This window comes from Mustela erminea, chromosome 11 (assembly GCF_009829155.1).
Source record: "Mustela erminea isolate mMusErm1 chromosome 11, mMusErm1.Pri, whole genome shotgun sequence".
In the NCBI taxonomy this organism is placed as follows: domain Eukaryota; kingdom Metazoa; phylum Chordata; class Mammalia; order Carnivora; family Mustelidae; genus Mustela; species Mustela erminea.
Genome location: NC_045624.1, coordinates 12491505 through 12519240, shown reverse-complemented (window position 1 = coordinate 12519240; position 27736 = coordinate 12491505). Strand labels below are relative to the sequence as shown.

Here is a 27736-nt window from a genome sequence, read left to right as displayed (position 1 = left end):
GGCCTCTTTGGTTCCTGCTGTGTTTGCACACCACGCCCCCCAGGAAGAACGAAGCTTCTTGTCTGTTTTGTAGACAAACCACTTTACTACGCTTATGTGTCCACCTGTGGGTTTTCCAATGGTCCCAACGCCAACCAGTCAATCATCCATTTATTTTTTTGAGAACCATTTATTTTTTGAGAACCCAGTATGAAAAGGAGCAGAAGACATGGCCTCTGCCCTCAAAGCGCTTACCATCAGCAGAGAGAAGAGAGGAGATGCGTCTCTAGACCCTGTGATGGGTGCTTTGAGAGTGGTTCTGAGGAAGAGTGGGCTGAAGGAACGAGGCTCTGAGCCAGAGTAGGCAGGCAAGGAAGCATGACACGGTAGGTCTGTTCCAGACTTTCATTTAAAACTGAGCACCTTGATATTAGACCTTCTGGCAAATCCTTCACTGTGTCCAAAAGTGCCCATGAAATGAATGAAGATAAACAACTGAGACAATAAAGTTCAGATCAGCTGTGCCAGGGGAGTGTTGCAGCACTTAATTCCCAATAAAGAATTGGGAGTTATGTCTCAAGATCAGGGATGCCGTTTCTAAGAAAGTCACGTCTGAGAGCGGTCTTCAAGAAAGATCTAGAGTGAGCCAGGTGAAGAAGAGAATGAGAACTCGAGGCCAAGGGAAAAGCAGCTACCAGGCTAGGAGGAGGAAGATCATGTCATACCTAAAAAAATGGCATGTTGCTAGTGATGGGGACCTGTAAGCAAGAGGATGCAGGCACGAGGTCCGAGTAGGTGGGCAGGAGCTAGATCAAGATTTTCTTCTGAAAGCTTTGAGACCTTCATTAAATGATTTTGATCAAAGGGCTTTTGGAAAAATTGGCCTTCATGTGAGGGCTGCATGGAGTGGGAGAGATCCAGAGACAAATATCTGTTGACAAAGGAGAAAGGTCTGAACTATGTCAGTGGTGCACAGTGATAAACTGAGAGTTGTTTGGGATTTGCTAAGTGACTTTGATGTAGGATCCTCAAGCCCAATGGTCAAGAAAGAATTCTAGAGCTGTTTTACAGTGCAAAAAGGTATTTTTATTCTAATATGGGGACAGGCCTGCGGGCAGAAAGACCTGTGTTGTGATTGTAAGGAGTGACTGTGTATACAGGGTTTTCTAGCTTATGTAGCCAATATTGACTTTAGGGCTCCGGGAAATAGGGTCTATAGGTTCCTGGAGGTCTATTATTAAGATTGTGTTTTTCCTGTAAATCATTAAGACAGTTAAAAAGTCTAGTGGAGTTTCATGTCCTACGTGACTGTGATCTTTATCAACTGACCATTTGTTCTTCCCCTGCCTTTGTTCCTAGGCAGTTACTAGTGCCCAAGGAATGTTGTGTATACATATCCTACCTTAAGGGGAGGGGTGTTTAGTGGGGTGTCAGGTCATGTTTTGCCCTCAACTTGCCTTTTTTTCTCTCATCATTTCCGACCCTGAACAATCCTGATCCTTAAATCTTTAAGATTGTTGAAGGCAGAAGATCTCTTCTGTAGTTTCTTCCTGCCAAATAAGAGCATAGAGATGTCCCTGCCTATGGGTCAACATTGTCCAGCTAGGGAACCTACAAGGGAGTTACAAAAGGTGGAAGCAGCTGAGTCCAATGTGGACAAAATAATAACTCTGTGGGTGGGCCCCCAGGTGGCTCAGTCGGTTAAGCATCTGCCTTAGGCTCTGGTCTCTGTTCCAGGTCCTGGGACTGAGCCCCGGGTCTGGCTCCCTGCTCAGCAGGGAGCCTGCTTCTCTCTCACCCTCTGCCTCCTGCTCCCTCTACTTTCTACTTGTGTCCTCGCTCGCTCTCTCTGTTGAATAAATAAATAAATAAAATCTCAAAAAAAAAAAAAAAAGAAAGAAAGAAGTAACTCTGTGGGTGGTAAGACCCTTTCAATCCTCTTTTGAAGAAGAGTTTGAGATCTACAGGTTCACAGGAGTAAGAAAGCTCATTAGTTTGTTCATGGGTTTCCTGTGAAGAAGCTGCATGAGTCCAGGAAGAGTGTCCCTCTAATATTACTGCACTGGGAGTACATAATACAACCCAATATGGACCTTTCTGTTTCAGACTGAGGTCCCCTGCTGTATTTGGCTTCCAGTCTTTTAAACAAACCATGTTTCTGGGGCTTACATGGGATTGACTTTCAGTCATAGTTAAGTCAGGTTTTGGGAGCATGTGATCAGAATACATATTAGGCAACATGAACTGAACCAGCCTTGAGTGAATAATTTAATAAGGTATTATAATCTTCATCTAATAACAAGTCTATCGTAAGAAATTGTTTTCCATATAGTAACTCAAACGGGCTTTGTCCTAGAGGTTGTTTTGGAACAGTTGTCATTCTAAGAAGTCCTCCTGGTAAGAGAGTAACCCAGTTTTTCTGGGTCTCTAGACTAAGTAAGGTGTCATTTTAAAGTATGATTAAGAGAATTCTGGATGACTGCCATTTTGAAGGGATCACGGAGGCACAATCTAGGAATAATGTCTTCAACAAACCTTTGGTTACTTTGGTGGTTCTTTCAGTTTTACATGGAAAGGCCTCATCTATCCAGTGGAAGTATCAACAGACACTAGTAGGAGCCTGCAGTCTTTGTAAGGAAGCACGTCTGTGAAATCAAGCTGCCAATCTCCTCCTGGCTATGTTCCATGGCTTGGGACTGGTTTCAAAAGTGGTATGGTGGGGGGTATGGACTGCGCCTTCTGGATTTACTTGTGCCCAAACAATACACAATTGGCAAATCTGTTTTATTATAGCTATTAAATTTACTCCATCAAGTATATCTTTAAGGGTTTCAAAGCATTTTTGCCCAAATGAGTAGCCTGGTGTAAACCTTTTATTGCCTTCCATGAGTTATTTTTGGGTATAAAGATTTTTCCCTCATTATTAATAAGCCAGTTCTGTGCATTTTTTTTTTGAATTTCCTTGTTCCTGGGCCATGTGAATTTCTTCGTCTGAATAGACTGAAGTTATGGACTTGATTGGAGTTAAGACTGGTATGAGACTTAATATTTGTTTATTTTGTGCTGCCTGCTCAGCTGCATGGTACACCAAATTGTTTCCTTTAAATTCTTTTTTTTTTTTTTTAAGATTTTATTTATTTATTTGACAGAGATCACAAGTAGGTAGAGAGGCAGGCAGAGAGGAGGAAACAGATTCCCTGCTGAGCAGAGAGCCTGATCCCAGGACCCTGTGGGACCCTGTGCCGAAGGCAGAGGCTTAACTGAGCCACTCAGGTACCCCTAAATTCTTTTATTTTTTTAAAGATTTTACTTATTTATTTGACAGAGAGATCACAAGTAGGCAGAGAGAAAGGGGGAAGCAGGCTCCCTGCTGAGCCAAGAGCCCGACTTGGGGATCCATCCCAGGACGACCTGAGCTGAAAGCAGAGGCTTAACCTACTGAGCCACCCAGGCGCCCCTCCTTTAAATTCTAATTCTAAATTTAAATTTTGATGTCCTCTGAGATGAATTATAGCTACCTTCTTAGGTAGATGTCCAACCTCAAGAAGAGTAATTATTCAGGCTCACATTTGATTGGGGAGTTATGGCTTGATAATAATCACAATCCTCTTTCCTTCCAAATTTCCCCATGGTCATGTAGCACCAGGCTAGCATATTTGGAGTCAGTATTCATTTTTAGGCCTTTTGCCATTGAAGAGCATGGGTAAATGCTATTGGATTCAGTCTTTTGAGTGGAAGAATTTATTGGAATTGGAAGGGCTTTTGCCTCCATGGTCTTATCTAACTATGGCGTATCTGGCTTTTCTTTTTTTCCTTACCTATGAAGCTGCTACCATCAGTAAAGCAATTGTCATCTGCATTTTCAATACGGGAATCTTTTAAATCTAGATCTGCTAGAATAACCACGATCAGTAATCTCTGAGCAGTCATGTTCTAGCATAGACGTATGATGGTCAGGTCCAGGCATAAAGTATAACAGGCTTTCAGTGTTATTTTAGGTTCATCTAAAAGCATAGCCTGGTATTTAGTAAGTCGGCATCCCGTCATCCATTGGTGGCCTTTGGTCCCTAGGACCCTTTGGACCTGATGTGGAGTCCTCACTGTCAAGAATTGTCCCAGAGTAAGTTCGGAAGCTGCTTCTACCTGGAGGGCTGTTGCAGCCTCTGCCTGAAGAGAAGCCAGCCACCCACATTATCAAGTGACTTTGGAAAAATAGCCCACCCACTTTGTTTCATTTCCTAGTTTCTGGGTAAGAACTCCCAGACTTGTCCCTGTTTTTCTGTTACACATAAAGTGAAAGGTTTTTCTAAATTTGGTAAAGCCAAAGCTGGGGTTGATGAAAGCTTAGCTTTAAATGTTTGAAACGCTTTCTGTTGGGCCTTCCACCCAGGGTACAGGTTCTTTATCTGTTTGACTGAATTACACGATTGTTTGGCTAAGAACCTAAATCCAGGAATCGACAGCGGGCAAAATCCTGCCATGCCTAGGAAAGTATAGAGTTGTTTTTTTTTTTTTTTTGTAGCTGGCGGTTCAGGACCTAATGCTGCCTTTTTATTTATTTATTTATTTTTAAAATTTCTGTCAGTAGATGGGGTTCAGTGACTTGGTATTAGCTCATACCCCAAATATTGTACTTTCTGTTTTGATATTTGTGCCTTTTTAGGGAAGACATAATACCTTCTATTTGCCAAGAAATTAAGCAAAGTTATGGAATTACTATCCGATGTTTCTTTTGTGGGACTACAGATTAAAATATTATCCACGTATGGAACTATAGTTCCTTGAAGCAGGGAGATATCAGGGAGGTCTTTGCTAAGTGCAGCCCCAAAGAGTGAGGACAGTCTCTAAGTCCCTGTGGCAAGACAATCCAAGTTCATTGAACAGACTGCGGGCTTAAGGGTGAGGCCCATTCAAAAGCAAATTAGTGGCTGTGTTTCTTCACTTAGAGGGATGCAGAAGGTGTCCTTTAAGTCATATACTGTAAACCAGTGGGCATCACCAGGGACCTGGGTGAGAATCGTATTTGGACTTGTCACTATGGGCTAAATAGGCATCACCGCATCATTGATAGCTCTTGTGTCTTGTACTGCCTGATATTCTCCATTCGGTTTCTTTGCTGGTAAAACTGGAGTGTTATAAGGAGATTGATGAGGTTTTAAAATACCATGTTTTGAAAAAAGAAAAATACCATGTTTGAGAGATGTATCAATACGTGGTTGAAAACCAGCCTTTGCCTCAGGTTTTAAGGGATACTGTTTTTTTATGAGGTATAGTGAGTGGTTGGGTCCTTTAAGGTCACTTTAATAAGCAATATCCATTAAAAATTGTAAGTCTCATACCAACTGCAGACCTGTGGGTTTACTTCCTTCCAGATACTAGAGGGGAGATCAGAGCAAGGTTTAAATTCTTCGGGTGTTGAAGAGAACAAGCTGTCCTCTTCAGTAAGAGAAAACCGGCTTCCTAGTTTACACGTTAAATCTCCTCCCGCTCATGGAGTGGGACAAGAAGGAAGGACTAGGAAAACACGAGCAACCAACTGATTCTTGTATGGACAGGCTAAAGTTTCCTCTTCTGTGCCAACAATTCTATGGTTAGAAGACAAGTAGGGCCGGAGTGCTGAGGAAGAAGAGTAAGTGGCTCCTGTATCAATAAGGATATTGATCCACTTACCTTCCAAACATCCGGGGGGTAACCTGGGGCTCAGTCATCCCAACTTCAGAGGGAGCCAGAACACCCTCAGGGCCTGCCATGCTGGAGCCTCCGGTTCTTGCTCTCCAGTGGGGAAGTGCTTCCCTGTCTTCCCCTCTTTGGAGATGAGGACAGTCTCTCTTCCAGTGTCCTCCTTTCTTATAAACAGGACATAACTCTGGTGGAGAGACTGTGTGTAGAAATTTTTTGCTCCACTGTCTGATTTGGCCATACCTATAGCATGGGGTCTTACCTGCTCTTTTGTCTGATACTGGCTTTATATTTGGCCCCTGGTTAGTCAGGTGTTATAGGGAATCTGCAATAGCCTCAGTCAATATTTTACCCCGCATTTTAGCTCTTCAGTCCTTTTCTTGCCTTAAGGCTATATTTCTATTATTAAAGACCCTAGTAGCTACCTCTAGTGGGTACTGGGTGGGGGTTTGAGGGCCAAAAACCATTTTAGTCAATTTATAATGAATGTCAGGTACTGACTGACCTAAAAAAAAAATGCATTTTTAGTACAGTTGTTCCTTCAGGGGAGGTTGGGTCCAGATTTGTATATTTAAGGATGGTGTCTATCAGACAGCCCTGAAGTAAAGCTGGATTTCATCAGCTCTTTGCGTAACTTCCTGAATTTTATCAATCCTTTAGAGAATCCTTTTTTCATTTCTTCTATTAAACAAGTGATCATATGGTTTTGCCTTTCCCTTCCATATCATCTTGGTAATTCTAGTAAGGTTCAGTATTGGGAAGAGTGGTTCCCTCCACTGATTAATGATGTCTATCTCTGACTGTTACTTCATCACCAAATTCTTGAGCACTTGCCCAAAGATGATTCTTTTCTTCAGGGGTGCAACAATATGATGTATATATCTTGGCAGGTCAAATTAAATATAATAGGTTATTGTTGAAATTCCTCAATAAATTGGGAATAGGGTTTTTGGAACATTGTCCTACTTATTCATCAGAACTAGGTCTGCCATGGAGACTGGGACATGACTTTAACTGTGCTCCTTTCTCTAGTAGCAACCTCCCTAAGAGGATACAATCCAGATTGAGGCAAAATCCTAGAAGATAGGGAGTCCCGCTCCTGGTGTGTCCATCTGGGCTGGGAGCAGAGGGGTCTTGAGGTTTACAAGCAGGAGAGATACTAACAGAGCCAGGGTCATCCTTGTTTGGATTAGTCAGTGATCTCTACAGTAGCCAAGGTTTATTAGGAGAAAGAGGCCTATTTACGCAATCATCATCAAGTATGTCCAGCGTGGGTTTATTGGTGGTTAGACACATTTTCCAAGAGGCCCTGGGATCAGGATCCTGATTTAGTGCCATCAAGGCCTTGACATAGGGTACCTCAGTCCATTTGCCCTGTTTCCTGCAAAAGAGTGGATAGATCGTATTCGAGTTTAATGCCCATTAATGGGCCATTTTCCACTCAATTCCTGAGGAGTGCTGAGGCCATGCAATGCTACAGAAGATCATTTTTTTTTTCTTTCTTAGATCTTGCAATCTGAATTGATTCCAGCGGGTTAAAAGGCATCCCAAGGAAGAATCCTTGGGAACTGAAGATATCCCATGCTCTTAGAAAAGTAGAGAATGTTTATTACCAAAAATCCCCCGTGCCTCCTAGGTGGCATCTCTGCAGGATATGTCAGAGGTTCCTAGTGTCAAAGTGACCAGAGGCAGCCTTCTAAGAAGTTGCAATGAACGCTGCAACTTGGAGGGATGTTAATGTCCCTCAGCTTCCCCATTGCATTCTTGACGACTGATGGGAGCCAGTGAGTGGACCAAAATGCCATGGAGAACCTGTCATTCTTAACCTATGGAAAACACCAGAAAAGTTTTACAAGGGGAAATTATATACTACTGTAACTTAAGTAGTCAGTAGGGGACATTGATGAAGAATAGTAAAGATAGAAATCCATCCTAGTCTAAGTGACATTCTAACACATGTAAGTCTTCTATAGCTTACTTCACTAGATAGTCCCTGGTTGGGTTTTAATTCAGTTTGGTACTGGTTTCAGCCATCTCTGAGTGGAGGTCTCATGGTCAGAAGTGGCTAGGCCAGGGATTTGGAGGGGATTGCATTAGATGAATGAGGAAGAAACCTCACATGAGATTTTTTAAGATCAGCAGCCATCCTAGTGACTTAGGTGGTGGTCCTGCACCCAAAAAAAGACAATTGTGTTATAAGAATAGGAATGATGAGAGGGCATTGTGTTTCTGGGCCTTATAACCATAAACTAGCCAATGTACTAGCTTCCAGTCAAAAGGCAGGCTCTCTCATCCCCATAGAGTAGCCATGGGCTAGAGGACTGCAGCCTGAGCTGTTGACATGAAATTATTCCAATAAGCCCATACTCCTTGATGAGCCTCTAAAATGAAAGTAAAAACAGAACAAAGAGTAACTCACCAAGTTTGCTCTGACATTCAAAGTCCAGATGAAGGAAGATGCAGGATTCCTGTATGGGCCACGAAAATATGATGCAGGATCATTGAGCCCAATGGTCAAGAAAGAATTCTGGAATTCTTGAGATTTTTTGCAGTGCAAAAAGGTGTTTTAATTTTAGCATGGGGACAGGACCTGAGGGCAGAAAGAGCTACATTGTGATTGTGAGGAGTGACTGATTATATAGGGTTTTTAAGCATATGGTAGTGAAGGTGATGTTAGGGCTCCAGGAAATAGAGTCTATAGGTTCCTGGATGTCTATTATTAAGATCATGTTTTTTTTTTGTATATCATTAAGACAGTTACAAAGTCTAGTGGAGTTTCATGTCTTACATGACTGTGATCTTTATCAATTGATCATTTGTTTTTCCCCTGCCTTTGTCCTTAGGCAGTTACTAGTACCTGAGGAATGTATATATATATATATATACATATATATATATATATATCCCATCTTAAGGGGAGGGGGCCTTGGTAGGGTGTCAGCTCATGTTTTGTGCTCAGCTTGCTTTTTGTTCTCTCATCAACTTGGTGGAGGGGTTGAGGGAAAAGGAGGGATCTAGGGTCCTGTGAGGCTTCTGTCTTGACTGAGTAGATGGTAACTTGGATGAAGAAAGATGATGCTAAAGACATTTACGGGTTTGGAGAGATCAGAGATGTCCTATAAATCACCAGATAAATGGGTCTGGAGTGCAGGAAAACAAACTGAATTAGAGATCTATATCTGGATATCATTAGCATTTTGGAAATTGCTTAAGTCTTGGTTGCGGATGAGCTCAAGTAGCCTGAGTGCCAGAGTAAGAAGAGAAGTGGTCCAAATTAGGAATCCTGGAAGTGCCAAGATTGGAGGGGCAGGAAAAGAACAGAGCTTGGGAGGGAAACTGGAAAGGCAACTGAAAAAGTGCATGCTTTATGAGGAATACAGTTTGGATTAAAAGAGAGAGAGTGGGCAATGATCAGTGGTGACGTTATGCTAAAGGCAAGGATGCTGAGGAATGGAGGACTGACTGACTTAGTTCAGCCTTACCCATGGGAGAGGACAAGAAATCCTGTGAAGTGACTTCAGGTCACCATAAAGACTTCCTAGCACAACGAGCTAGATTAGAAGAGTTTCCCAAGGAGGTAGCTGGTCCCCATGCTAAATGCATTGAGCACTAGTTGATGACCACTTGGTAGGAATGTTGTATAAGGATTCAAGCATCAGGGGACTAACTGTACCAGCTGGGTCTTTAAAGTCTTTGCACATCCTGAGACACTATGATGTTGTGTCTTGAAGGTGGGAGATTGCCTTCTCCTCTCGCCATCTTCACAACAAAGGAGTGTCTGAAAAACAATCTGAGGGGTTTGAAGTGTTGGGCGGGTGGGAGGTTGGGGGAACCAGGTGGTGGGTATTATAGAGGGCACGGATTGCATGGAGCACTGGGTGTGGTGCAAAAATAATGAATACCTGTTATGCTGAAAATAAATAAAAAATAAATTAATTAATTTAAAAAAAAAAGGAGCTATTCCTGAATTTTCCTTTCCCTTGATCATCTGTAAGAGAGCTGTTTCTTACAGAATTAGCTACACTCCCTGGGACATATTTATACTCTCAACCTGGACATCTTTCCAGAACTTTTTTTTTTTTTTAAAGATTTTATTTATTTATTTGACAGACAGAGATCACAAGTAGGCAGAGAGGCAGGGAGAGAGAGAGAGAGAGAGAGGGAAGCAGACTCCCTGCGGAGCAGAGAGCCCGATGTGGGACTCGATCCCAGGACCCTGAGATCATGACCCGAGCCGAAGGCAGTGGCTTAACACACTGAGCCACCCAGGCGCCCCTTTCCAGAACTTTTTAATCTGCTTTACTTTTAGGCAGAACTTCCTTTTCATAAGTCGTGTTCCAAACTGAGTTCTTTTGGATTTCCAAAAGGCTCACTCACAGTTCCAGCATTCTGGCAATACAACCCATATTAAATATAATTAATATCTTTCCCTGTATCGAAAGTGGAGCTCACAAAAGCTATCGGCCTTCATATTTCCAGACTAGGAATTCCAATCTTTCTGCCCTGATGTGAATACTTTTCCTACCTTCTATCTGAAAAATTTCCAGGCCTTTTTTGTTGTCCTTGAAGGGTGGCAACCGGTGTGTGTATCATTCCAGGTGTGGATGCCCCACTGTTTCATATGTGATAGACACATTTTATTTTCCATATAATCAGCACAAAAAACTATTTCTCAGGGAATGATTTATTGTGATTCTAAGTTCACTTTGAGTCACATACACAACTGAGAAATATTATATAGTTGTACTTTGAACAAATATTCAGTCCTATAATACACTTACAGGAAAATTGTGAGTTTATCATTGATGGCTTTGTCGGACAGTAGCCCCAGGATTGTTCATCCTGTCAACTCTAAGACATGTAAAACCTTTGTAAAAACTTGGCTCCAGCAATGACCTTTCTCTTCACTTAAAAAAAGGTTAGGTTGGGGCACCTGGGTGGCTCAGTGGGTTAAGCCTCTGCCTTCAGCTCAGGTCATGATCTCAGGGTCCTGGGATTGAGCCCCACATTGGGTTCTCTGCTCAGTGGGGAGCCTGCTTTGCGCCTCTTCCACCTGCTTCTCTGCTTACCTGTGATCTCTGTCAAATAAATAAATAAAATCTTAAAAAAAAAAAAAGGTTAGGTTGCTGGGTGTACTCTATAGTTTCTTTCATTTCTGCTTTCATCATTTAGGATGTATAATTTCAATATTCATTCTTTTATCTTCACATTCTTAAATTACATTTTTATATAGTGACTCATGTTATAGTCTAGCTTCTGCTTCTACACTGAAAAGCCATGGCAGACACTATCAAATAGGGACATTCTTTTAGAAGAGCCTCACAGTACAATGATTATACTATGAGGTTATATCATGGCCCCTGTGTCTACTGCTGGACTCTTGGAGACCCATAACACAGCTCTCTGGCCCCCAACTTAGGTCATAAAAGTATTCTGATGTCTCAACAGAATTCTTTGTCTTCTACCTGTCCCCTCTGTCCTTTGGTTTAGTTCTGGTTAGGTCATAGGTGTATGTTCTCCTATTGTACCTGCTTGGAGTGGTAAGTCCTCTACACTTTCCTCCTTATTGATATACTGGTTATAGCCACTACAAGGCCCTGAATCTTAAGGGCTCAGAGGATTATTTTTCAAATTCTTTACCCTACTTTATGGAACTCTTCCCATTTGGTGCTCTATTTTAAGTGGAACTGGAAACTTCTTTTAATGTTGAGATACTTTTTCCTGTACAATGTGATTATTTCTGAAAGATTGATGAGCTGTTGACTAATGGACTGTGCATCCCTTAAGAGTTGGAATTCACCTCTGTACGCCTTAGCATCTAGCCCAGCATCTGCTACTTACTAGGCACCAAACAAATATCTGGATGAAAATTGAGGGGGAGTTAAAGTATACACTGAGAACATAAGGACCAGGTCTTCTAGAGTTGTTTTCATTTGTCTAAACTGAAGTATAGTCTTTAAAAATCTAAAGGTAGGGGTGCCTGGGTGGCTCAGTGGGTTAAAGCCTCTGGCTTCAGCTCGGGTCATGATCCCAGGGTCCTGGGATTGAGCCCTTCGGCAGGCTTTCTGCTCAGCAGGGTGCCTGCTCCCCTGCCTCTCTGCCTGCTTGTGATCTCTGTCTGTCAAATAAATAAACAAAAATCCTTAAAAAAAAAAAAAAGCTAAAGGTAGTAGTAGAGTTGATGTTTTTCATAGCTGGCCATCAGAATTGCCCAGGGGGAGGCAGTGGAGCTTAACAAAAGTATAGATTCCTGTGTTGATCCTCTCATCAGGATATCCAGAGGAAGACCAGGAATCCGTATTTTTCATAAGAGGACCAGTTATAATGCAACTAGCTTGCATTGAACCAGGCAACCTCTAATTCCTTCGTAGCAGTAACATTCCTTGGATCAAATATTAACTAGCTGATATGGAACTTTTTTTTGTACTAACCCCATTCTGTTTTCCCTTTTCATCATCTTCATTCAGGGTCTCCTAAGCCAGTCGGTGATTTCTTCAAGAGAGAAGCTCCCCTCCAGAGGCTCTAAACATTTGAGGCTCACACCTGTTCCCTTAGTGGATGGGATGACCTCATCGGCTCTGGTCAATATAAATCCCTTTACCCCGGAATCCTATAGAAAACAATTCCTTCAATCCAATGGCAAGAGGAAAAGCCGAGGAGATCTGTAAGTGTACTGTTGCGTCTAACTTTTGAGAACTGATCTTAGTATGCTCAAGTAGAAGGGAGCCTGGAAAGTAAGATTAGGAAAAAGAACTCTATTTGCCTGTTCTCACATCGCTCCTCCCTACATGTTAATGTTGGTCTGCTTTGTCATGGAGATTCTAGCGTGTCTCCATCCTGAAGTGTACTGTATGGTGTCTTCTCTCTAAAAGAATAGGGCAGAGTAAGCTATAGACATCTGATTTCCATTAGCAAGTTGCATGAGCTATGGAATTGCATTCAAGTAGTCTCCCCTAGGTAACAGAAGGCTAGTCATTGGGGCAGGTGTAGCTCACACTTCAGGGAGTATACTGCTGTTTCCAGTATAATAACTGCGTGTGACTGAGAGCTATAATGCAAGTATTAAAACCTCTCTGCAGGTGACAGGAAATTGGCTGAAGAGAAAAAGATAGTGTTGCTTTTGGAGGTACTAAGAATAGAAAGCCAAACTGTAAAACTCCACAAGGTCTCAATGGTAGAAATTGTCCAAATGAGGACTGTACATATTACTTAGGGACATTTCTTTACTATGTCTCTTCAAAGCTTTGTTTTTTTTCCACAAAGGAAAATAAAGAGCAAAATAAATGCACAGCTAACAATCTGAGGTATGCAGAGCATTTAATGTTTTAGTTTGAGTTGTTTCATTTGGAATCAATGACTCTGTAGTAAGCAGCTTTGTGGCCAGAATAGGTTTTCTCAATGCTATCTCCTGGATCTTAAGTTAACAGAACTTCAGTCCAAGTATACAGGTCCACTTTTTTTTAAACCAAGAATTCTATTGGTTTTAGCTCTTCACGAATCTTTGTAAACTATCAGAATTAACTGATTCGCCTCTCATGGAAAGTGGCCAGAGGAGACCATTAATTTGCATTTCCCGCAATGAAAGTGATGACACTTTAGTAACAGCTCTTGGTGCTTCTGAGTGGGCAACCCCCCCCTTACTTATTGTGCTGTTGTTTTTTTGTGGGGTTGTTCTTTTAGACAGTATTGGAATGTCATGTTAAACTTAAGTCACAAGTGTCCAGCATCAGTTTGTCTCCCTAGTGTAACGTCTTCCTCTATTTGCACTTTCTATCCTGTGCTTCTCCAGAAGAAGAATCTATAGCTGGCTGTTCTAGAGCCTGAAATCTGGCTTACACATCCAGAATGCTACTACTCATGCCAAAGAGGATGTTTGTCGGAGCTTTTTGGAAAGTAACTAAAAATATCTTAGCCAGTTGTTAGAGCGTATTCTGCTGTACTGATGGTCTTCCTCTGAACCTAGGGCAAAGTGGGGAGATGAGTTTTGAAGGGGAAGGTGGCGATGGGACAGCACTCAGTTTCCTGTGTCCTGTGTGATCTCCCCTTCATGGTTCAGCATTGCTCTGCTTTCCAAGAACCCCATTCCGGCCCCTTAGCTAATTCCTACTCATTCTGGAAACTTAACTTGCCTGTCCTCTTTCCCGAAAGACTTTTACTCTTGAAATCATGATCTGGGTGCTGCCTATGGTGTCCCTTGATATCTTGTTCTTATTCTTTTTTATAAAGATTTTTAAAGATTTTATTTATCTGACAGAGAGAGAGAGCACAAGCAGGCAGAGAGGCAGGCAGAGAGAGAGAGAGGGAAGCAGGCTCCCCACTGAGCAGAGACCCCGATGCGGGGTTTGATCCCAGAACCCCGGGATCATGACATGAGCCGAAGGCAGAGGCTTTAACCCACTAAGCCACCCAGGTGCCCCCTTATTCTTGCTTCTTACATTGAAACTTTCTATTTATCCTTGTTCCCAAATACAGGCTGACGTGGGGAAGGAATTGTCTTAATTAATCTTACAACCTCAGAACCTAGTAGAGTATGAAGCTCAATAGTGTCAGTCACACATTGATATCACCTTTTTTTTTTTTTTCCCTAAGTGAGGAAGCTGGTCCAGGGGAAGGCAATGTAGAACAAGGGCTACCTGCCAAGGTGAGCACAGTTCTTCGTTCCAGCTGCCATAACTTCGTCACCTCATCCTGTCGCCAGTCTCTCTCTCTCCTCTTCTCCTTCTCTCTCTCCTTACCACCCCCGCCTCACTTTGTAGATCTGCAAATGTGCTTTGCAGCTAAATTGATCTGGACTCTCGACACAGTCTGTATTCTTAGCTAGTTATTACTTTACCCGACAGAGCCTGATCAATATGTCACCGAATCATTACCTTGCAGTGTTTTTAAATTAATGGCTACTGCTTCTATCTTGGATTTAAGGGAAAATTCTCTATTCATCGGGTTAGAGAAGTGAAGGGAAAACTCAAGATATGAAAGGTCCAAAAATGGAAGAGCAGAAGAGAGAAAAATGGCATAAAGCCATAAGTTTAAATGTAAAATTTTTGCTCTTAAATATATCAGTTATCTATTGATTTTTATATAATGCTCACAGTCTTTGTAGCATCCCTCATTCGATAACCTAGCCTAAGAAAATAATGCTGTAAATATTATCACCAGAGATGTTTATTGCAGCCTTAGCTGTAATGGCCAAGAAGAAAAAAAAAAAAAGAAAGAAAAGAATACTAAATGTCCAATAACAAAAGAATGGCCAAATAAATTGGAATTTACAGTAGAATATTAAATTGCCATTAAGAAGCTTATAATCCCATGAAAACATGTTTATGCTCAATATTCCGTTTACGAAAGTGGAGGGGAAGGGCTTAAGGCTGGGGATAATGTAGATGGTAAGCTGGCTTATTTGCTGTCTGAGCTGAGGTTGGGAAGGTAGTGGCTGAGCAATTGGTAAAAGACCTTTAGGTTTCTGAATCCAAACTTCTGTTTGGATTCCTTGGGGAAGACAATTAGATATGTCTTATTCTATGGTAACATTTTGCAAAAATAATTTTCATTATTAGAAAAGATGGAGAGAGGGCTTATAGCTATGGTAGCCCCAGACATGGGAGAAAGAGAACTTGAGATTGTCTAAGGGCAAAGAAAATTCTAGATCTTGCTAATGAAGACTGGTTGGTATTAGTTGTTGAAATGAGGAGCTAGTAAGAGTCAGGATTCTTTAAAATCCAGTTAGATGAAAAAATTCTTGCTAACAGGGACATTGGGAAAGAATGACTTCATGGAGATAAAGTGGTTTGGATTGAGAGTCATATAAATTCATGGAGATTTTTATCATCTTAGCTATGATTTTTCTGAGAATTTACTGTGTGCTTGGCATTGAGCTAAGTTACACACACACAAACACACACAAACACCTTTTCTCATGTAATATTTAAAAGAACCACAAGGAGTAGTTGCTAGGACGCTCACTTTACTTTAGAAGAGAAAACTAATAAAGGAGTTCAGTGTTTTTTGTTTTTTTTTTTTACATTATTTTATTTTTTTGCCTAGGGCTACGTACTAGCTGGAAAAAGAGAGATATTACTAGTTAGCCAGTAGGTGGAAAAATCGCTGTACCTGAACACATAAGGTGAAATAATCAATTTGACAATTTTGTTCTCTGTACTAAAATTTTTGAGGAAGCAAATTGAACAATAAGTTCATTCAATTTGAGATGGAAACACCAGCAGCCAGAGTGTGAGGTACGTAGACAAGCGTCAAAGGGAGGTGTCTTTTCTTTCTCCTTAACATGTTCTACTTGGACCCTGGCCATTCCTTTAACTGAGGACAGTAGCTGTTGCTGTGAGCAGGTGTTTTCTCCCTAAAAACATATTGAGAATAAGCATATCCCAGAAAGAAGAAATAACCTAGAAAAAGACTTAATATATGAAAAAATGCCAGTACAGAGTTGTATAGATGGTTATGAAGAGTACGAAAGGTGGTCAGCAACCGGGGAGGTTCTTGCTACCATGAATTACTGACACAGAATCCAATAGATTTGCTTCAAAAGTCTTTTTGAAAACTTTGAGAAATTTTGGAATATGCCTTAAATTTATTGCTCACAATATGTTAGAATTATTTTAACATTTTAATAAAATATTTCAGAGGTGTGTTCTACGAGAAACCAACATGGCTTCCCGCTATGAAAAAGAATTCTTGGAGGTAGAAAAAATTGGAGTTGGGGAATTTGGTACAGTCTACAAGTGTATTAAGAGGCTGGATGGATGCGTTTATGCAATAAAACGTTCCACAAAACCTTTTGCAGGATTATCAAATGAGTAAGTTCCTCTGAAATGTCCTAGAAGTACAAACTTGGATTTGGAAAGTTGTTTCTCGTCAAAACATTTTAAATAATAGTACTGATATCATTAAAAACATTCCATTGCTATTCCTTCCATTGTATGTAGTTTTACATTCATAATCTTTCTGAGTTTTCCAAACCAAAGATAAGTTATTTCCTTAAACTAAACCATAATTATTTGGATACAATTCTGTTACAGTGTTTTTGTTTGTTTGTTTTCTTGCATGGTTCTTGAGGCTATTTCTACTGGTGTTCCTGCTTTTGCTTTAATGAATAGGTATATGGAACGATCTGCCTGTTAGTTCATTAAAAATATTGCCAAGCAGGAAGTTACTGTTAACTCACTGGTTATTTCCACTTTGTATTAATAATGAATTCAATAGTGAGTTCAATGTTTCAAAGACTACAAGTGAGGAAAAAGCAACAAAATTTAACTTTCATTCCCAGAGCTAATTGTTCAGAAGTTTTCCTTTTACAAAGAAAACAATTATTTTTAGATTCAGCCAATGCTTTAGTTAACTGTAGGAATGTAATAGTTTGCTGAATCTGAAGTTATGGACCTCAGAATTCTTCATTTTTATACCAAAATTCACTGAGTATTATATTTCACTTTGTTTGTGTGTTGGATTTCCTGTTCCATAATGAATATCTCTCCCCAAGACTGCCCCTATGACCATGTCATATTGGCTAAGTGTAATATTGACTCTAATGACGGTCCAGCCTTCACAGAGAAGATAGCTGGATATTGTAATGGATCCTCTATCAAGTCCATAGTGGCCTTATTAAGCCCATCAAAGTTTTTTTTTTAATTGTGATACAGTGAAATTAAAACTCAAAGCATGTCTGCCACTGAGATAGTTACAACCTAATACTCCTCTTTACATATGCTACATTCAGTAAAAAATAACATGGATTTTGGTACCAGGATGATCAGTGTTCTTGTCTTAGGTCTACTATCACTGGCTTGACATTGGTCCAGTCACAGCTTTTCTAAAGCCTTCATCCTTACCACTATATCTTACTGAGTAGTTACGAAAATTAAATGAACTAAAATACTAAGTAAGCAGTGAGTACTCGGTAAATGTTCTGCCACTGTTAATATGCCTCATACATTGTCTTTTATTTTTTATCAGTATTTTTATTATGTTCAATTAGCCAACATATAGTACATCATTGGTTTTTTTTTTTTAAGATTTTATTTTTATTTATTTGGAATATATATAGAGAGAGGTCACAAGTATGCAGAGAGGCAGGCATAGAGAAAGAGAGAAGAAAGCAGGCTCCCCGCTGAGCAGAAAGCCCGATGCGGGCCTCGATCCCAGGACCCTGAGATCATGACCTGAACCGAAGGCAGAGGCTTAACCCACTGAGCCACCCAGGCGCCCACATCATTAGTTTTTGACGAATGTTCAACAATTCATTAGTTGCTTGTAACACCCAGTGCTCATCACAACTATGTCCTCCTTAATACCCAACACCTGGTTACCCCATCCCCTCCCGCAAGCTTCTGTAACTCTCAGTTTGTTCCCCAGAGTCCAGAATCTTGTCTTTTTAAAAAAAAACATTTGTGTGTATATTATCTTGGCTCATTTTTCTTTTTTAAAAAGATTTTATTTATTTATTTGACAGACAGAGATCACAAGTAGGCAGAGAGGTAGGCAGAGAGAGAGAGAGGAGGAAGCAGGCTCCCTGCTGAGCAGAGAGCCCAATGCGGGACTTGATCCCAGGACCCTGAGACCATGACCTGAGCCGAAGGCAGAGGCTTTAACCCACTGAGCCACCCAGGTGCCCCTTGACTCCTTTTTCTTGATGCTTGTCTGTCTTCTAGGAATTTGGCTTTGCATGAAGTTTATGCTCATGCAGTCCTTGGGCATCACCCGCATGTGGTACGTTACTACTCTGCATGGGCAGAAGATGACCACATGATTATTCAGAATGAATACTGCAACGGTAAGTGTGCAGACTAGTATCTATGGAGAAGGGGATGAACATCTGCATCCAGGAAAAAAATCTTTGCCTCCTCCTTGTAGTTTATGCTAGGCATAGCTGAGTCGTACTTAAAACGTTTGTACTATAGTTTTGTTTGGAAGCAGAGCGCTGGGGACACAAGTTGTGTTGAAAAGGAATTTCCATTTTATGCTATGTTGTATATCTCTCAGAGCTGATGTGTGGCTGACACATAGAAGCTATAAACCACTTCACATTTTACTCAATATATAGAAAAATTTTGCCCTAGTGGTTTGAATGGTAAATCCTCCTCTTATGTTTGCTAGGTATTCTAAAAGATTCTAAAACCACAGTCCCTATCATTTTCAAGGAGGGAGTGGTAAACTCACACAGCCAACTTTTGATTAATTTTCAAGTGGATTCCTGAATTGGGGCATAGTTCATGTATCTTGATGCTTCTTACCTTTGAGCTTTGGTTTAGTTTAGTTTTTTTTTTTTTTTTTTTTTTTAAGATTTTACTTATTTATCTGAGAGACCGTGAGAGAGGGAACACAAACACAGGGAGTGTGAGAGCGAGAAGCAGGCTCTCTGCTGAGCTGGGAGCCTGATGTGGGGCTCGATCCTGGAACCCTGGGATCATGGCCTGAGCCAAAGGCAGATGCTTAATGACTGAGCCACCCAGGCGCCCCAACCTTCAGTGTTCTCACCAGAGTGTGAGCATGGAGTGGGTGCTGGGAATGAAATGCAAGGACTTCAGGCATATTCCTTCAGGACTATACATACACACGAAACTGGTAGAACTTTTTCTGGGCTACTTAAATTAAAAAAAAAATAGTCTTTGGGTTTTAACCTATTTTAATTTGTGATTAAGGTGTTGACATCACACTACAGTTACACGTGATTATTCGCAGAGATATTTCTCATCAAAATGTTCCCTGGAAAAATAGAAAAGTGCTACCAAATTAAATAGAAGCTTGCTGGCATTTTAGGAGTAGCTACCCATATTCTGGTCATGATTAAGATCAGATAATAGCATCCCTCCCAAACGTCCTCCCCCTAAAAAACAACATGCATACCCACCCTCAGGTTTCTCTGATAGTACAGTTTTGGAGTAATTTTAGTTACCATCAGGTAGCACTGAGCATGTATGTGCGGCTTGACTTTTGAGGAGAGCGGTCAGTGATAAAGCTTTGTTATTATATATACAAGTAAGGTAGATAATATTATGAAATGCTAGAAACATAGAAAATATCACACATATACTGCAAAATAATGACTTGGTGTTTTCTTAGGGTCTGATTTCCTTGCAGTATTAACTGTGAACTTTGTTGTATTTTTTTTCCTCTAGCAAGTTTACCTAAATCCCTTTTTCTAATAGTCACTTTAGGATAAAAAATGGACCCTTCCTTGTGATAGAGAAGTTGATACTTTTCTTAATCTTCTCTTCCTAATTCCTTATCATAACCTGAGATTCCCTATTCTTTTCCCTCCCCGCCCCAACATTGGTTTTATTTTCATGACTTACTACTATCAAAGATAGTATCAGAGAACAAACTTAGCCAAGAAAGTCAAACAAAACATAATTAATTTAATCTGATTTGGGGCATTGTAAAGATTTCAAATTTTAAAAAGAATAAGAAGGAGTGATTATTCCTATTACAAATTCTCTTCTAATTCTTTTCAACATCTGAATCCCTTCTACAGGTATGACATTGTATTAAGTTCTAGGGTGAGATACACCATTGATTGAGCCAAGAAGTCCTTCCAGGAACTTCCCTCCACTTGCTCTGTTAACAATGAATACGCAAGAGACGATTTGCTTTAGAGCCAGGTAGTACAACTATGGATAAAAAGCATTCAGAGAAGATGCATATGAGCAAGGGGCAGCACAGTGTGGCAGAATGGGCCTGGGCTTAGCAACACCTAGGCAGACCTGGGTGTGGCACACTAGTTGTATGATATCTGGGATGTCAGTCCCACTGAGTAAAGAGATTGTAATATTTACTTAAGGGAGTAGTTTGAGAAATAGCAGCAATGTATGTCAAAGGCCAGCACAGGGCCAGTACCTGATACATCATAAGAACTCAATACTTGTTATTAGAGCAGCCCAAGAAAATCCCATAAAGGAGGTAAGACTTGAAAGAGGGTTTGCCAAAAGATTACCAGAGTTTAAGGAAGTAGAGGGAAGACTTCATTAGAGGGAAGACTTCATTAGAGGAACAGCATGCAGACAAAGGGCATGGTTTTGGGAATGGGTCTGACTCTGCAAATAGGAGACTGACAGGACCGAGGTGATCCCTATAATAGGAAATAAGATCAGCACGGTAAAGTGTGGGAAGACTACAGAGGGCTTTTGGATGTTTCTGGGCAGTTGATTTTGGAGCAGATTTACGAGGAATCATTGTCTGTTTGCCATGGCGGTCTGCTAACCTCACTGCATACTTGCCCATTAAAAGGTAACTCTGATTTATCAAAATGTAATTCACATACATTGCTTTCAAACGTGAACTGATCATTGAAAATAAAGCGTGCCCTTATATTTGTCTTATTTATAGTTATGGATTATCCATAACTTTGAGACTTTGCCCTTCGGCTCTAAATCAAGGAGAGTTAAGTCCAAGTATTTGTAAGGTGGCAGAGTAGCCAGTGCCCGATTCCTTCTAATGCTTCCGCCTCCATCCTCTCTCTCTTTCTCCTCTCTTCCTCCTCCTGCTTGCCACCTTTACCCTTGTGCCCCCAGCCTGTTCTAGCAGTCCGGCTAGCACATTTATAGGTACGGCTCTATTCAGATTATAAATGACATGACTTAGATAACGTACATCATAATTAGTAGAGACCAGCAGTTACCTGATTTTCCCAACTGTGCCTCGTGAGCCCTGAACCGATCAAATGTTCCTTCTTCCACTGTCAACCTTGCCAAGATCTCCTATGTGTCACCTTGGGGTCAGCCTCTGAAACCTGAATGTCTTCCAGCAAGCAGATCAATTATGCAGCCGCCAGGATTCCGACCGACTCAGGAGATGGGATGGTTAACCTCTCCCTAACAGCGGTATTTTCTTGTGATGACTTCTGTCACTGAGGTTTTATAGAGCCTGCTCCCCTAGAGATGGGAGAACCTACAGAACCACCTAGGATGGTGGTTCTTGGATTTGTTCTAGTGATGTGACATCCAGAAGCCTGCATTCTCTGTGGAAAACCATGAATAGTGGTTATGGGTTTTTTTCCCCCTACCAAACAAGGAATTACTTTACTTGCAGAAAAAGATGCTTGTGTTGTAGATAGCAACATAAAATCAAGATTTTGAGAATACAACAAAATATCAACAACATATCAACAACAAAACAACAAATATCCTGCTGAATTATTGTTCTGCTGTTTACATTTCATTGTTGGGAGGCATTTGCTATTTCTGTATCTGCCAGTCCTCATAAACAGATGGAAAAACATAGATTTGTCTTCAAGTTTCTTTTTTTTCCTTCCCTGCCAAGTAGGGAAAGCACTTTTATTTTATCTAAAGGAAAGAATTCAGCCAGCAATCTCATAAAGATGGTTTGAGAAGAGCTGTCTAGGAGCTGGTTGTTTCCTCCGAGGACATAATGATGACAATTCCGGTACCATCTCCAGGTGGTACGCTGGGGTATGGAGTTAAGGCTCCAGTGTAGCTGAGATTAGTAGGGATGAAGTTTATAGTTCATTCAGCATTGCTCTATGAACACCTACTTTCTTAATACTCTTTAGCAAAGAACAGTTAAGAATGCTCTCCAATAAAGAGGAAGACAATCAGCTTTAGTTGTGGCAAAATAAAGACCTTCTAACACTTTTGCATAAATGCTTTTCAGTAACTTTTACTGTTAATTATTACTTGGCTACCTTTAATATTACCTACAGAGCTTCTAAGTAATTAAAAGTGCTCCTAGCACTGGTCTAGTTACCTTAATACCTGTAGCTCTTCAGGGAATTGGCGATATATCTTTGCTTATTATCTAAAAGACCATCTTAAAGGGTTCCTACATACCCTCAGGATGTTTCTCTCTTTTCATACCTTTTATGGGGTCCCTGTCCCAGTCTTTCCTTTCCCTCTGTTGTGAGACTAGACATTCAGTTCAGAATACATAGATTATTTGCAAGACCTTGAGAAAGTGAAAAGGAATAGGACGGGGCCGTGTCTTGAAGGAGCACCTAGCCTAGTAGGGAGAGGCGTTCCAGGAGACATGGGGGCCTTAGATGCAGGCTTCCTTCTCCCCGCCACACCTCACAGCTTCATCTCCAAACTTAGATTCTAGGTGACTTTGTTTCAATTCACTCTTCCTTTCTATCTAATATCCTCTTCCACACATACCTTGCAAGAAGATTCCCAGAAAAAAAGGCACACCCTTCACTTTAGGCCTCTTTGTGTTTCTGAAAATGGCTAAAACTCTTCTCCTTTCTGAATTTAATTATTTTTTAACATGACTGGTCAATCTGTATATTGAATTTTACAGAGGATACTTGAAAGAATGGATTTCCTAAAAAATACCATTACCATCTCCGACCCTATTGTTCTGGACACATACTTGAAGGCTGGATCCCTAACTGCCAGGGAGACCCAGGGCTCTATAATTTGAAGAGCTGCCAATGAATGCAAATTAATGAAATAAAGAGTTCAGAAGCATTCTAATTCCTTAGGACAGGGCACGCAAGATCAGGTGGTCAGATGAATCCAGGCCTTATTTTTCACTGATAAAGATAAACCAAGAGTCTATCCATAGCTGATGTGCAAATACTATGGCTCAGATAGGACTTAGATGTATATTGAAGGTTTATATTTTCCTTGGGTTAGCAGTCATTAAATATTCTTATTTTGTGATATATTTTAACGGAATTAAGTTTAGAATCAATTACATTAAAGTTACTAGTAGCCTGTCATTACTAGCTTGACACTGAATTAATCATCAATGTCAATAGTAGCTATTTGTCCAGGCCCGATTGGCTTCCGGTTAATGATTAGATAACACTTCTAAAATGTTAGTCGGGGCATACTCAAGGCAACAGAACCACATATTGGATACCTGAGGTATGACATTTTATTTTCTTCTTTAAAAGTCCTGTAACTCTTCTCCAGTGTGTCTGTGGTATAGACAGTGGCAGATATTATGTTTTACACCGAAACTGAATAATCTAGACTTGTTGGACTGAACTCATTCACAAGAAATTTCTTGACTGTTTACTACACTTTTACCTATTGAGATTCATAGTTTTTCTCCATTCTGTGGGCCTGCTGTCTATTGTTCCTTCCTAGGTGGGAGCTTGCAGACTGCTATATCTGAAAACACAAAGTCTGGCAATCATTTCCAGGAGCCGAAACTCAAGGACATCCTTCTGCAGATTTCCCTTGGGCTTAAGTACATCCACAACTCTGGCGTGGTGCACCTGGACATCAAACCCAGTCAGTACGGCTCTGCTCTGCTCCTCTGGCCAGACTCCCCCATGTCAGAATTGGTGCCTGTGTGTCTACCAAGTGTTGAAGATGCTGTTAGCTGGTGAAATCTCTTTCATTTGTTTCCCTAAAAAATTTAAACAGCTTTGTCCATTATCCCCTCTGGGACTAGGGGACAGAGAGAAAAGACTCTTTCACGGATAACGAAGCCAAAGTATGAAAATGGGTCTCTAACTTACTGCATAGTTAAGTGATCACGTTTTGGCTACTTCCCGAAAGTATTGACAACTAGTGCTGTATACACTCTTTCTAATTCAGCACTGACTAAAGTGAACAGAAATGGTTCTGGCACTCAATAATGTGAAACTCAAGGAAACATCATTACCATGTTTTTCGGCTTATTTCTTTGTTTTGAAGCTACTAGCCTCTTCAGAGGAGGAGGGGTGTCTGAGATCAGTTTCCCTTAAAATAGGTATTCTCAATCACTGAGCTGTTCAGTAGTAGTAGAGAGATTCCATGGAAGAAAAGAAACATTGATAGTGTTGTTATATGTACACAGAAGAGGAGGAGAGGAGGGTGGCTGAAATGACAGACACAGAAAAGAATCTTGGGCGTGAAAAAGCTAAGGAATCGTGACTTTGTCAATTTTTTTTTTTTTTTTTGATTGTTGGTTTGTTTTTGTTTCAGGTAACATCTTCATTTGTCATAAGATGCAAAGTGACTCTCCTGTAGTCCCAGAAGAGATTGAAAATGAAGCTGATTGGTTTCTCTCTGCCAATGTGATGTATAAAATTGGTGAGTTTGGGGCACCTGGGTGGCTCAGTTGGTTGAATGACAGCCTTCAACTCAGGTCATGATCCTGGAGTCTCGGGATGGAGTCCCAAATTGGGTTCCCTGCTCAGCAGTGGGTCTACTTCTCCCTTTGACCCTCCCCCTCTTATGCTCACTCTCTCTCATTCTTGCCTCTCAAATAAATAAAATTAAAAAAATAAAATAAAATTGGTGAGTGTGCCTTAAGCTCTGATCTGTATATTATCTTATAAAATTTATAGTGATGACCCCATTTATTCTAGTTTTAAAGACATGCTTTTAAAGGGCTCTATTTTTTTTTCTTTCTTTTTTCAGGTGACTTGGGTCATGTCACATCAATAAGCAAACCAAAAGTGGAGGAGGGAGACAGTCGCTTCCTGGCTAATGAGATTTTACAAGAGGTAAAGCTTAGGGAAACAGAGGGTATTTTATAACCCATTGAACTTCTTGACTCTCAAATGAAGGTTCACAGTGCAAGAGATGTTTATAGTTTTTAAAAAAGACTATTTATTTTATTTATTATTTTTTTAAGCACTCTACCACTTTTTTTTTTCTTCATACGGTATTTATTTTAGAGAGAGAGCCCTAGTACATGAGTAGGGGGGAGGACAGAAGGTGGGGGGGGAGAATCTCAAGCAGACGCTGTGCTGCGTGCAGAGCCCAGTGCAGGGCTCGATCTCATGACCTGAGCTGAAATCAAGAGTCAGATGGTTAACTAGCCACCCATGTGCCCCAAAAGTTCATATTTATAATTTAAATTGATATTATCCACTTTCCTATTCAGAATTGAGACCAAAGATAAGAAACTTAAAACAAAACAGAACAAAACAGCATGAGGAAAGCTGGCTCTGTCATGGATTAAATCAATGCTTTTGCTGTTTTTTATTAAGGTCCTTTACTGTTTCTAGTATTTCTTAGAATTCCTAAACTCATGGATTCCCTAGCAGAAAGGAATCCTTTATTGGCTCAGCCCATCTTTATCATCCTTCTGGTAGTACCATCAGCTCTGATGAAATGACCTTCATTTATTGCTTACCTTTTAGGATGTCTGTGGAGTCAGGGTAGGAAGGATTTAACTCCCTCTAGGATGATGGTATCTGTGCCCAGCCGGTCTGTGCTTGAAGCCTCTTTGAGCCTGATAGAATAAAACAGTACTAAGACTCTGACTTAAAAGCTTCAGGGCACAGTGATGTGAATCAGGTGCATTTGTGCTGTATCCTCCATCTTCTCTAGAAGTAAACTACCAGCCATGGCAGATGCGGCCTTGCCCACTGTCCAAGCTCATACGGACTCAAAACAACCTCTCTTACCAGTTGGTCTTTACTGTCATCTCACTCGGCAAACTAACTGGCCTTCCTCTCTTCTGTCTTGAAGGATTATCAGCATCTTCCCAAAGCAGACATCTTTGCCTTGGGATTAACAATCACAGTGGCTGCGGGAGCAGCGTCCTTACCCACCAATGGCGCCACATGGCATCATATTCGTGACGGAAACCTTCCCGACATTCCTCAGAAGCTCTCGGAAGAATTTTACAATCTACTCAAGGTGGTATCTCTTATGAGATGAAGAGAAGATAGAAATGTCTTTTTTTAAAGAAATACAATGGCAAGGAGGTGGGGAAGGGGAAAAGGAGATGCTGGTGGTGCCAATGACAGAAGAAAAAGGAATCATGACCCTGAAGCCCAGAAAAGTCACAGGACAGACTGAAAGCTTCAAGGAAACTTAGAGGACATTATAGAACCTTTTATGTTCCAGTTTAAAATCCTATTACATTTTTTCCTTTTCCCTTCCCAACAGGTGGGCAGTTCAGGGAACCAAGGCTCAGAGCAGTTCCTGGATCATATTCTCACCTTTGACACCTGATTAACTCTAAAATCAAACCTGGTTTTTTGCTCGTGTTTCAGGGTTTTAACTATTGTCATTGGTAATGGTGATATTATGAAAGAAATTTGAATTCTGAGTGTATAGAAGAAAGTATAAGCTATTTTACCGATGGGTACCTGGCAATACCACCAATCAGCTGTACTATTGGAAAAAGGCATAATGTTAGTTTAGAAATTTGTGTGTTACTTGTATTCTGTGATATCTGAGTATGTATAGGGACAAGGAAAGGAGGCGGTTCTGTTGAAACAGAGGTGCAAGAAAATGACACTGTTGAGAAGCTTAGAATTATATTAAGAATTCAAAATACCTATGTAAGACTTCATGGTTTAAGGAACAAGACTGGTTAGGACACCTTCAATAGTCTTAGAAACATCTACTCTTAGGGATTAAATTTGAGTTTCATAGTTCACCTGAAAACTTCAAATTTAGTTGCAAACTTGTCCTTCTGTGCTTCTGCTTTCCTGAAAGAATAAAGTAAACCCTTGCTCCCAGCAGACTTTCATGCATGGCCTAATCACTTATTTCTATGTGTAAATTACTGTTAGATTTAATTAATACATACTGAGTACTTCGGTGCTGGTCCGGTGCACTAGTTACACATATATGTCAGTTCATTTAAATCCTGCGATGCTCCAGAAGGTGAATATTGTTATTCCAAGTATCAGGAAAGGGAAAGCGAGTTTCAGCATAGTTAAGTCACTTCCTCAAGCTACTTAGTGAATGGTGGAGCCAGTTCTGAACATTGGTCTTCAAATGGAAGGTCTGGTGTTATCTCCGTTTTATGACATTGCTAATTGCTGTAAGTAATTAGCTACTTTTTACTGTATTTAAGTTGTTAAATTAAGGCACTTTCTACCTGAAGATGAGTGCTGTAGGAAGGCTGTCATGGGGGGGGTACCCTTAGTTTTCAGTGGAAAGGAGCATGTTGGAGTAGAAAGCAAATGGAACTAGGAGTTGGTTGACTTGGGTTTTAGTCTTGGTCCTGTTAATAAGATGGGCAAGTCAGTTTTGATTTCAGGACCTCAGTTTCTCCCCATTTAAAATTAAGGCATTAGGCTAGTTAATCACACAGATAGCTCTAAAATATGATAAAGATAAGTCAAGGTTATAGATGACAGATGTCACTGTATAGAGAGAACAATCCTGCCCCTGGTGGAGCTAAGTTTTCATTTATTTCTTCCCCTGCAAAG

At 40.6% G+C, this 27736-nt stretch overlaps 1 protein-coding gene across 1 annotated transcript in view; it reads left to right on the top strand.

Moving 5' to 3' along the window:
• WEE2 (WEE2 oocyte meiosis inhibiting kinase) overlaps window positions 1-27736 on the top strand; it is a 34414-nt gene that overhangs the window by 1230 nt on the left and 5448 nt on the right. Inside the window, exons 2-9 of the mRNA XM_032305119.1 lie at window positions 12126-12322; window positions 14248-14299; window positions 16294-16466; window positions 18318-18439; window positions 23715-23861; window positions 24540-24647; window positions 24978-25063; window positions 26037-26207. Of these exons, the coding sequence (XP_032161010.1) occupies window positions 12126-12322; window positions 14248-14299; window positions 16294-16466; window positions 18318-18439; window positions 23715-23861; window positions 24540-24647; window positions 24978-25063; window positions 26037-26207 (1056 nt within the window). The remainder of the gene's footprint in view (window positions 1-12125; window positions 12323-14247; window positions 14300-16293; window positions 16467-18317; window positions 18440-23714; window positions 23862-24539; window positions 24648-24977; window positions 25064-26036; window positions 26208-27736) is intronic.